The sequence below is a fragment of the Lissotriton helveticus genome, chromosome 6, assembly GCF_964261635.1.
Source record: "Lissotriton helveticus chromosome 6, aLisHel1.1, whole genome shotgun sequence".
NCBI classification, from domain to species: domain Eukaryota; kingdom Metazoa; phylum Chordata; class Amphibia; order Caudata; family Salamandridae; genus Lissotriton; species Lissotriton helveticus.
Genome location: NC_136067.1, coordinates 1,704,474,918 through 1,704,487,015, shown reverse-complemented (window position 1 = coordinate 1,704,487,015; position 12,098 = coordinate 1,704,474,918). Strand labels below are relative to the sequence as shown.

Sequence of the window (12,098 nt, the reverse complement as noted above, 5' to 3'; positions counted from 1 at the left end):
GAGTTAACCTTGAAGGCCTGTCCACCACAATCCATACTGCAGTTCACCTCCAGTCTTGCGAGCAGGCATACAAAGAAGCACACCCTAGACACACCATCGACAGTGACTGTCACTGAGGTCACAAGATCCTTGAGGCCAGTCCACCGCACCCATTGGTACCTCCATTGGCCTTTTTTAGCAGTAGTGGTGCAACTCACCAGCGATCAGTAATGAAGGATTTGCATGCACACCAAACTTATGGGGTGAATATAATGGAGGTGGGACTGCCCCGTCACCCCGTCAGTGGCAGTTCCACCGCCATGGTTGACTGCATTACCGCCAGCAACATTACAATGGCGGGTGGTTCCCTGGCGGTCGGAAAGACCACCGCCACACACCCAACTGACGCCTTGAGCCCGCCAGTGCGGCGGAGGAGCTCATGGTTCCTACAATGCTGGTGGTGCCTACCAGCCACCACAGTAGAGAATATGATACCCCTTACCCGCCAGCCTATCCATGGCCGTTCACCCGCCATGGAAAAGTTGGTGGAAAGGGACATTGGGGGCCCGTAGCAGGCCCCTGTCCCCTCAGTCCCCAGACATGGGACCATGGGAATATCTAAGATGCCCCCCTACATATCACTGCACCATGTGGCAGGCCCCTGATTGTGCCTGCCACGTAGTGCAGTGATATATGTAACATGTCCTTTTTCACATTGCTGCAGATGATACAGCCAGCAGCACCTGCTGCACTGTAAAAGATAGGCACTGCGAATGCCATAGTGGCGGTCACATTGTAATGCCTATCATGGGGCCGCCACCTTGAAGGCCAGTGGTCCCATTCCCCGATTCGATGGCGGACGGACTGAAGTCCTCCTGCCATTGTAATCAGCTTCTAAGTTTGCAAACTTCATGGTGTCTGCTTCATGCACAAACACTTTTAACATGTGCAGCCTTCTTTCGGGCCACTGGAGTTATGCAGCAATGGAGGCCAAAAAGATGTTGCAGTGTTGACTAAATTATGCAACAATAAAAAGGCTGCAGCGTAATGCAGTGCAGTTTATGATACTTTATTATTTTGACATATTTATACATACTAACTGCCTCTGCAAAGCTTTTGCCTCATTAGTACCTGTGTAACATACAAATGCAGCAGTGGGAAAGGTGACCAGTCAACCTTTGCAAAGGGCCCTACACTTCACAGCAATATAAGTCACATTTCTCTTAGTAATTTTTGATCTGTTTGAGCAACAAAATTGTTTTTGGTCAAATCGTTAGATTATGCAGCAGATGATGTATTATGTGGCAAATATGACACAGCCATAGTTAAGTGGAAAACATTTTTCCACGTAACTTATTTTTGCCCCAGCATTGTAGTTGATCAATTTGCAAGTTCCCCAAACCGAAAAGTCGAGTTTGGGCACAATTTTCATTTTAAAAGCAGTCCTACAACACAGGGCTACTTGTAAACTGACCCCAGGCTTCAGCAGTGCACACATGCAAATGCAGAAAGAGCTACTGGCCTCAAAACTGCCATGCCCTATTATATTCTAGGGACTTAAAGGTAGTTCTAATCCCCCTGCCCTATTATGTACTAGGGCCTTATAGGAGAGGCCATGCCAATCATAGGGGTACCCTAACCCATAGTGCACCCTAGTGTATGTAGGTGTTTTCACAGTATCTTTAGGTGTCTCTTTCACTGTTCAGGCAGAGGCCAGGGTCAGTCAGGTACCACCAGTACCAGTCAGCAAAATGTTGGAGGGGGCCTAGGGTAGAGGATGGCTTTGCAACACTAAAGAAACACAAACTCAGAATTTAAAACATAACACCACGGTTGTGGGATTCTCTTTAACCCCATGGATGCTCAGCATATTCCCCTGCTGTGCTGAGAAATCGGAAATCCCACACAACATGACGAGCCGGGCTCGTCATGAGCGTGCGAGGAGGCTACTTCATGACGAGCCCAGCTCGTCATGAGCGTGGAAGGGGTTAATAATCAGAATTGATTTCTATCCTAATGAACCCTTTTTCTAACATTAGGATAAGGAAAGACTGGGGAAAAATCATAACGTTCTAATCTATACCTTGAAGTTTTCATGCAGTTCTTTGATGATGGTTAATAGCTCACTCTTCTATGTTAGGATTTTAACTTATAAACTGCAAATACCAAAAGAATCTCTCAGACAAAAGCAGTAACTCACTGACCTATTTACATGATATGCATTTTGTGATCTGCGTGGTACACGTTCTTTGCAGCAGGCATATTACCCCACTGTGGCTACCTTACCAAGAGTCAAAACTTCCACTAGACAAACCTTCGATCTCTCTCAATAAAGGACATTAGTCACCAAAGTTATCTTCACATTTTTATTGTTGCCTGAAAATTGCTGGAGACCAGGAATGCAGCAGCAGGTATTTTTCAAACCATAATGCACTTGCAAACACGATGCCCCCACCCTAAGTCCGTGACCTTTGTTTGCTTGGTGCATGAAGATGCAAGATTCATATACATGTTTTTTTAACATTTGGTCTGATTACTATATGAAATAACAAACAAGCATACATGCAAACTGTGACAACATGCCTGCTTTTCTCGATATTTCCCTTCGAAAGTATGCGATTGTATTTGTTTAACGGGCAGTGATTTGTATAGTGTCACTGGGAAGTCCACAAGGTTGTCCCTGTCCCCCCCAGAATTTTAGTGTCTCCTACGCCCCTGTGCGGTGTCTCAGTTTTCAGCACTCACTTCTTCCAGGACGTTTGTAGTGACATCACAGGCCACGCAGTGTAGGAAACAAAGAAAACAAAATACCTCTCTCCTGCCCACCCTAATTTTTAGACCCTGAGGCAGTGCATGGTGAATAAAAGTAGGGAAAAACGAACGTTTTTATTTTTTAGAATTTGCAAAGGCTTTTGTAAAAATAGACCTACACGAAAGGGACAATTTTTAAACTGTTTTTTTCAAATCACGAAATTGCAAAATCCTGGACAGTGAAGAAAGGTGGTAGGTTGCATCTGTCACTGGTCATACACAGGCTGTGTCTGAAAAGAGTTAATAGCTTTCAACTTAATAGACGGAACCCAACAAAATAAAACTAAAAACATTGATTTTTTCAAGTACAATGCAATAAAAATTCTACGGCAAGGTAGAGCATTAAACGGAAAAGAAATAAACATCTGTTTTGGAATATTGGAAATTGTTTTGTAAAGCATCACAGAAAAACACATCTCATGGAACACGCTCAATAATACCGTTTCTCTAAGAAACACTAAGGATTCTTGTACCAATTGTTGGAAACTAAAATCCATTCTACTGTTGCGCGCTGCATACTAGGGTTTCTACCTCAAAAATGATTTTATCAATCAATGATCCGAAAAGGAACAAAACATGAAACATTACGTTCTGTTCAACCACTCTTGTCAACTTCACGCACGCAGCCTTCCGCTGACACGCAATCACACCAATTAGGCACAAAAATGCACCGCTCCCCCAAGATAACGTTAACAATCTTTTTTTCTCTCGACACAATATAATTCCATCGAATAATTGTAGGGCGCTGCAGGCTTCAAAGGCACGCTCCTGAGACGCTATCTCATCTTTTTAGCACCACCCCGCAGAGGCCTCAAGTGCCCCACCAATCACAGAACACTGACAACAAATTACTGACAGCAAATCAGAAGGTGTGCAGAAGCAGACACCGCATGGTCGACAAATCACGACCCGTTCCACTTATGTTGCGAGAAGCACAAGTAAAGAGTTCAACCGACTGCTTTTCTGCTCTGGCAATGCACTGGAAACCTTTTAGCAAATCTATTCTGAGAGAGCAGACACATTCCAGGCCCAACAACTGCATTCCCCTGCCTTTCACTGAAAGCCAAAGAGTGACAGATGCCTTCACAGTAATTGGCATTCAGCCTATGCCCAGCAGCTGAAAACACAATGCATCACTTTCATCTCCCTGTGGTCTGAATTCATCCACTATCCCGAAATCTGCATGGAAAATAGAGAAAAGCGGGGCATTCCCCCGACAACTGTTTCCAAGGCTCTTGCCAATCACAGAGGGCATATTGTTCAAGGAGCGGTGGCACATTTTATTACAGATCATCCCTCACATGATGCCAGGCTAAGAGAACCAAAACAATGCTGCATTTGAGTTCGGAGAATAAAAATGACATTCACTTACATTTTGCTGGCAGGTCGTAGCCGCACGTGATCTTAGCTTCTCCTGTCGAGCAGCCAATGAGGCTGCGACATTCAGCAACCAGACACGGCCCAGCAGCTCTGTGTATACAGCCATCCACTGCAAGCAAAGACAACGAGGGCACACTATGAGTGCAAATTCATATTTAAATATACATGTTTTAAAAAATTACAAAACAAATAACACACAAATAGCCTGATTCACAAAATAACTTTTTTTGTGAACTCTTTTTATTAGGTAAGTTACCAGCACCTGGCGGAGCGTCGATCAACAAACATTTCCATACATTTGCATTGCTATTGTCTTTACATCCATGTATCTTGCTGTATACCGTATAGAATCGTAATACGAATGCCTGTCTTAACACAGTGTAATGTGATACAGTATATATTTACCCCACTGTTTCTTTACCCATTTCATTAACCAATAACTCAGAGTCCTCTATATTTTGTCCATATCCCCCCACTGGCATAATTAAAAGTGAGGGGGCCTCCCTGCACAGTACTTAGGGGGGCCCCCTCCAGGCTCAAACAGGAGCTCTCCCGGCCAGAGTTCAGTGCCGAGGGGGCCCCTTGGAGCTAGGGGCCCCCCCGCACCGCTTGGGCTGCGGGGGCCTGTGTTACGCTCCTGTATCCCCCATATTTGGTCCCATTTCTTTGGGCAGCTCGTAGCCTACACTGAAACACCACCTTTTCGGCATTGCAAAACCACTCTAGGTCTTCATTTCATTTCACAACACTCTGTGGTTGACTCGCACCCCACTCCCTTGCTATATTACGTTATGCTACTATGCCCGCTATCATGAGCCATATCTTGGAGTATTTTGGCTATTTCTCATCGCCCGACACACAGGTGATATGCCATTTAGGCTGGCAAGATATCTCCTGATCTATTACCTCCTACATGACCTGTATTACTTCTTTCCAATAAAGCTGACACAAAAGATTTTGCACGCGTAAGCTCCACTTAGGAGACCCCAAAAAGTGATTTGCAAAAGTCATAGTCATAGTGCAAAAGTCAATTCCGTATATTAACCCGTTACCTGCGCTGAACGTTCCGCGCTAGTGCGGAACGTTCTATTGCGCGGGCGGGGCCGCAATGTCCAACGGACGTGCCCAGCACTACAGAGGTAGTGCACGCGACGTCCGTTGGACATCGCCAGCAGCAATGGGGTTAAATAAGGCAGAGGATGGTGGAGTTTTTCTTTTATCATTGCACTTAAGCATAAGGAAATGTTGTCAGCATGTTGGTTTTTCTGAACTCTTACGTGCTAGAGCGGTAAAGTCAGCAGGTCTAGGATATTAGAGATAAAGGAGCAAAAACACTGTATACTAATAAGCATCTAATATTGTGGAGGCTCACAACCATTTTGCACAATCGAGTTTCTCTTTAGAAATTCATGCAAGTTAACTCTTTGACAGGCAGGAGTAAGTGCCATTCCATGGAGTAAAATTGAAGGGAGTACCACCCCATAAAGGCAAAATAGGATCCGGCTCTAGCCAATGGACATCTGACCCTTCCCTTATCTTTAGCGGCAAAGAGGTAATGACCTGGATGCTTACTCCTGCTTGAGTAGACCCTCTCAATTATAGATACATAGCTCCCAAACAATTAAATTGTAGCTTGTTGTTACTATGGTCAACTACTAAGGGCCACATTACAAGTAGCCAGAAAAATGGGCTGGCAGATCTACCCCCAATTGATACTGCTACCAGGGATATGGGTAACTATGGAAGCAGGAACATCTCATTACGGGTTGGGCCCTGCCTGTCCACTAAGAAATTAGGACTTTCCAAGGGAATCTGTAATAATCGACCAGATTCCCCACTAATTCTGCATTTTGGTCCGGATTCACACTGTTCCCCCAGATCTGATCATTCTGTTGAGGCTGGTAAGTGCTGTTAGTGACCCCATCAAAATTAATGGGCAAGTTGTACTGAGGGCCTAATCATTATATAGTCAGAAGTTTTGTAAAGATACCCCTGGTATAAGAGGCATAGTTTACTGTATAGTATACAGTAGTATTCTGATCGGTGTCTTTTGTTGCATTTCTGACAGCAACATTGCAAATAAACCAAGAAACTTGGACAATGTAACCTAGGCAACCAAATGCTGGGATCTGTGGTTATATGTAACATATTATTACACTTATAGATATCCAGTAAATCACTAGTATCGTGGAATAGCGCCCAGATTGTATTATACCAAAAATCTCCCTACTGTGTGATTCAACTGTTATTCTGATTAATACCCACCCTGATGATGGCCTCACAATCAGGAATTGTAACCTAAAGGGCATCGTTTTTTAATCTATTCTCACAGCTGTTTCTTCTAAATGTAAGAGCACTACTGCCCCTCAAATATACTCAACTGATACAATGGTTCACTGCAATATGAACCTGTGTGTATGCGGGTTTGAGCGCTGCATGCTATAATTCCTTTCTGTTTATCTTGGTTAATATCTTTATATATCTATTGTCTTCTGTGAGGCCTATTCCCTAAATTTAAACTAGTTAAATTTTTAGATGTATGACACTTATCAAGTTATTTTTGGCTTACAAAAACAGGCAGTTAACCAATATTATATAAAACTATATGTGAAATAAATCTATCATATAGAACACCAACTGATAATCCCTATTTTTATGTCAGGAATGCATCCTTAGTTTCTTCTGAATCATTTATAAAGAATCATTCTTAAATACTGATTCAATGTATCTATTTTCCATAACAGAATAAAAGGTAGGTTTCCCTATTGATCTATTTTCTTTGAGAGAGATTTCATCTCCTGCTGTCAAGGTTACCATGCAGATGCTGTGAGGAGGAATAAAGGTGCTTGTCAGATCTGTGTCTGCTTAAATAATTCATTATTTTCTTTTAGTACAGAGATGCTCACTGGATAAGACATTGTGTGTACACATGTCAGTACATCATCTCAACATATTCATCGTCTCTCGAGTAGCTCCATATAGGCACTTGGTCTCTGACTACACAGGTCCTCCTAGGAGCCCTCTGCCCACCACATCCCCAGGCACCTGTACAGGTACTTGGTCGCACAACTGAGCTTTCCTTCATAGATCCCAGGCCCTGGAGTTTGGATGGACCGCTGGAGCCCATTGATCGTTCCCAAGTAGACCCTCATGGCCAGATCCCAAAACCTCCTGCCTCGCTCCATGAAGAGTTGCACAATGTAGGTATCCTCTTTGAGGCACATGTTCTCTGCCTCCCTCACAAGGTGCAGCAGTTCAGCGCACATTGCCACTTGGAACGTACGCTGGCATGACTGAGACTTGTGCGAGGCATTCTCAGTGGAGATCTAGAGATCTGCATGAGGTGGCACTTCAACAGAATCTTATTTAGAAAAATACGGGGACCCCTACAAATTAGATGTACTTGTCATACACAGGGAAATTAAACTTTTATGTAAAGAAAACTATAGCAAGCTTCTAAATACAAAACATTTTATTCATTTTATTAGTCTTGTAGTTTTTTATATATGAACTCATTGATTGAAACTTTTTTTGTATCTTTCTTCATAGGTTTTTCTAGAATACATGGACACAGATATAGGTTCATATATATGCACACTTAAAATTCGTAACAAATTCAATTATATCATTTTCTATTGAGATTTATACAATAATATCCTTTGATCTATATTGGTTTATCTGAAAATTGATTATGGCAAGCGGCAGGGTTGAAAAATACGCGTGTTTCGGCACTGCTGCCTTCATCAGGAACACCGTCTATGTATATGCACTAAATAAAAATAATTTATAATCATTATTTCCAACTATCACCTAAATGTACACACCTAGAGTGACTACTATACACTATACACTTAATTTAAAACATCAATTTACAAGTACCTATAAACACGGCAAAACATCAGAACAGTTTTCTCAATTTGAAAATGAACTACTCAACATATGATTTGGATATTCACATCATTTGTAACATCATTATCTTGATACATTATTTAAGAAAGCATTCAAAGTTATAATTTCATTATTAGTTTATCTGCAAATCTATATATACTAAGAAAACATTTTTTGTACTTTTTTAAAATAAATTCCTTAATGAGGAGTGGTACAAACGATTGACGAAAAGTAAAAAAATTAAATGAAATAAAGCATGTGTATACACCATCACAGTGTAGAACGGAGAGAAAAAAGTTATATATATATATATATATATATATATAAACACAGAGGAAACTTTAAATCTATAGCCCTTATGATCATGAAACCACAATCGTTTTTAAAGCTGCTGTATGACAGTATTAAGAGCCGTCACATTCCATTTACACTGATCTCTAAATAACATAATCAATGATAAAATTAACTATATTGATCATTGGGAAACCACTGAATTTTAAACCCATAGTCTATCTATTAGCATTTGGCTAGTTGGCGTACAAATTGTCCCTCTCCTATTTTTACTGACGTTATATTAACATGGTAGTTACTTTCTCATATGTGTGTTTACCCAAGTGACTAGTACTTACTTGAATGATGTGTACTCAATAGAGGTACTGAAGCTTTTTAGGATGGATCAATCTCAATGAAAAATACAGGGGAACACCTAAAAGAACAGTAATCGAGATAATATAATAGACTACGTTTTTTAATTAGTATTTACTTTAACAGTTCCATACTTGTTTGAGAACCCACATCTTGGACTAAGTTGTCAATATTGATATCTTCATGATTCATAATTAGAGTCAATTTATATCGTATGCATCAAAACCGTATAATGAACGAGCGAGGAATGCTAGTTTAGTATGCTTACTTTATTGAACAAGGTATATGTTCCACACTCTCTGTCTGTTTGACCGAACTGTCAGGCCAGTAGTCAATATTCCTCCAGTTTGATAAAAAGGGTGGAGTCAAGATGTAAATCACTATAATGAAATTATAGGTGAATATATTATATTGTGTTCTGCCATTTTATTAAATATGCAGAATCAACACAAGTTCTGTTGGCCCCTATATATCATTATGTAAAATTACCTGATAACAATTCCTTATATCTACATCAATGATTTCCATACAGGGATTATGGATGTTAATCCAAGTGAATAAAACCGGCATCAAGATTTGGATTTCTGTAACATAAATAACACTATTTGTTGTTTACTGTATAGTAACACGATACGCAATTAGTCATAGTACAGATGCGCACTGTTTATAAAATAATCGGTTACCTAATGCGTGTTGTTCCTAGATCAAAACCGGTACCCGTGGCGATGAAACGATGTGCCCAGCAAACGAGGAGGAAAGTGTCTCGGTAAATAACTACAATTAATACAAAAGAGAGTTCTACATTAGCTGGCTCGATTTAAAGATATGCTGCAGTTACAGAGCATACGATATAACTAATGCCATGCTTACCGTTTATATAGTCTCACTCGGCATTACGCCAGCCTCTATATGGGTGCACGCACGCACGAGGTAGAGGATGTATATATATATATATATATATATAAATATATATATATATATAAAATTGAGTAGAAAATCCTGCATTAGCTAACTTTGTTGAACGGATGCACTCAAAATATATTGCATACGATCTTGTAAATATGACTCTTACCATTAAAGTAATATCGCTCGGCATAACTCCGACTTCTGCGGTGAGGGTTTGTGTGTGGTCGCGTATCGACCGTCGTCAAAACGTCTAATACGTTTGGGCGCTCTATTTAAAGACCACACACGATTTGGGTATCCAGTGGATGGCATGGATGTAGAAAATAAAAGCGGACTTGGTCTATATCCGACGAGCCCCAATTTGTCACATCTTAAATGTGGTACTTAAAGCCTGTTACATGATTGAAACAGACAGGATATATAAATGTATTAACGATCTCAGATATAAGATGTACCAGATCTATATCTTTTTTTAAAAACCACACATGGTCGTCAAAGCGTCTAAGACGTTTAGGCGCTTGATTTAAAGATCGCACGAAACTTGAATATCCAATTGGATGGCAATAGAGGACATAGATGTAGAAAGTGAAGCGAGAGCCATATTGTAATGTCTATAATTTGATACTTAAAGCCTGTTACATTATTGAAACAGACAAGATATATCCATTTATCAATGATCTCAGATATAGGATGTGCCAGATCTATAACTTTCAAAAGAGACAGGGTAAGATACATAATGTATAGTTGCATGGTAACCGCGACTTAGCTCAAGCAAGAGTTAGATGTACAGATTTCAGAAATAAGTATAAAATGCTGACGACAACCCACAACTATAGGTTCTAAATGTCATAATAGAACACATCTTTACGGTGGTTACAGTATATCGGTCTTTCACAGCATGTTACACGACTTAGCAGGCAATATGGCATCAATAAACGGATTACCTACGAAATACATAGGTGTTCTTATTATTTAGTGTACTTTACGATTGAGCAACCATATGATAACCTGGATCACCAGACCCAGATTGAAATTTCTACCTATAGGGATAACAAAAAATATATGGGTCATATTTAAACAGAGAGATAGAAAAATAGTTACCATTAATATAGTTACAGCGATAACGTCTATTCAGATAGGGTCTAATAGCTCATATATGTTTAAATAATTACATTTTCCCACGGTATGTCTAAATTCAATCCTTTATTTACGGTGTCCAATAAGATCCAGAACACCTCACGTTTTTTTCTTATATTGTCCTGGCTCTGTCCTCCTTTAGATGAAATCTTTTCTAATATGAACCACCGTATTTCATCTTCTGTGTGACCTTTTTCTAAGTAATGGGAAACCATAGGTGAGGCCACTCTTTTTGTCCTTATTGCCGACCTATGTACAGTGAGTCTGACATTAAAGGTACATGAGGTTTCCCCCACTTAGCCCTTATGACAAGGGCAGGTCAAAAGGTATATTACGTTTTTGGATTTACAATTTGTCATACCTTTTGATTTGATTGTCTGACCATTGAACTTCAATTCATTTATCTCTGTGGCCAGCGGACAGCTTTTACATGTGCCACATTTGTGGTTTTATGATCATAAGGGCTATAGATTTAAAGTTTTCTCTGTGTATATATATATATATATATATATATATATATATATATATATATATAACTTTTTTCTCTCCTTTCTAAACTGTGATGGTGTATACACATGCATTATTTCATTTAATTTTTTAACTTTTCGTCAATCGTATGTACCACTCCTCATTAAGGAATTTATTTTTAAAAAGTACAAAAAATGTTTTCTTAGTATATAGAGATATGTAGATAAACTAATAATGAAATTATAACTTTGAATGCTTTCTTAAATCATGCATCAAGATAATGATGTTACAAATGATGTGAATGTCCAAATCATATGTTGAGTAGTTCATTTTCAAATTGAGCACAACTGTTCCGATGTGTTGCCGTGTTATAGCTACTTGTAAATGCATGTTTTAAATTAAGTGTATAGTATAGTCACTCTAGGTGTGTAAATTTAGGTGATAGTTGGAAATAATGATTATAAATTCTTTTTTATTTTGTGTATATACATAGACGGCGTTCCTGATGAAGGCAGCAGTGCCGAAACGCACGTAGTTTTCAACCCTGCCGCTTGCCATCATCAAATCATCAATTTTCAGATAAACCAATATAGATCAAAGGATATTATGGTATAAATCTCATTTGAAAATTATATAATTGAATTTGTTACAAATTTTAAGTGTGCATATATATGAACCTATATCTGTGTCCATGTATTCTATAAAAACCTATTAAGAAAGATTCAAAAAAAGTTTCAATCAATGATCAATGAATTTATATATAAAAAACTACAAGACTAATAAAATGAAAATATTTTTCTACAGTTGCAGTGTATAATTTGATTCATTTCTTATACATTTTTCACAATTAATCCATACTCACACCTAGAATGTATTAGTTATAT

At 39.4% G+C, this 12,098-nt stretch overlaps 1 protein-coding gene across 1 annotated transcript in view; it reads right to left on the bottom strand.

Annotated features, from left to right (window-relative positions):
• MACROD2 (mono-ADP ribosylhydrolase 2) overlaps positions 1-12,098 on the bottom strand; it is a 1,869,528-nt gene that overhangs the window by 3,415 nt on the left and 1,854,015 nt on the right. The window contains exon 5 of the mRNA XM_078647088.1: positions 2,691-4,279. Coding sequence (XP_078503214.1) covers positions 4,155-4,279 — 125 coding nt within the window. The 3' untranslated portion in view covers positions 2,691-4,154. The remainder of the gene's footprint in view (positions 1-2,690; positions 4,280-12,098) is intronic.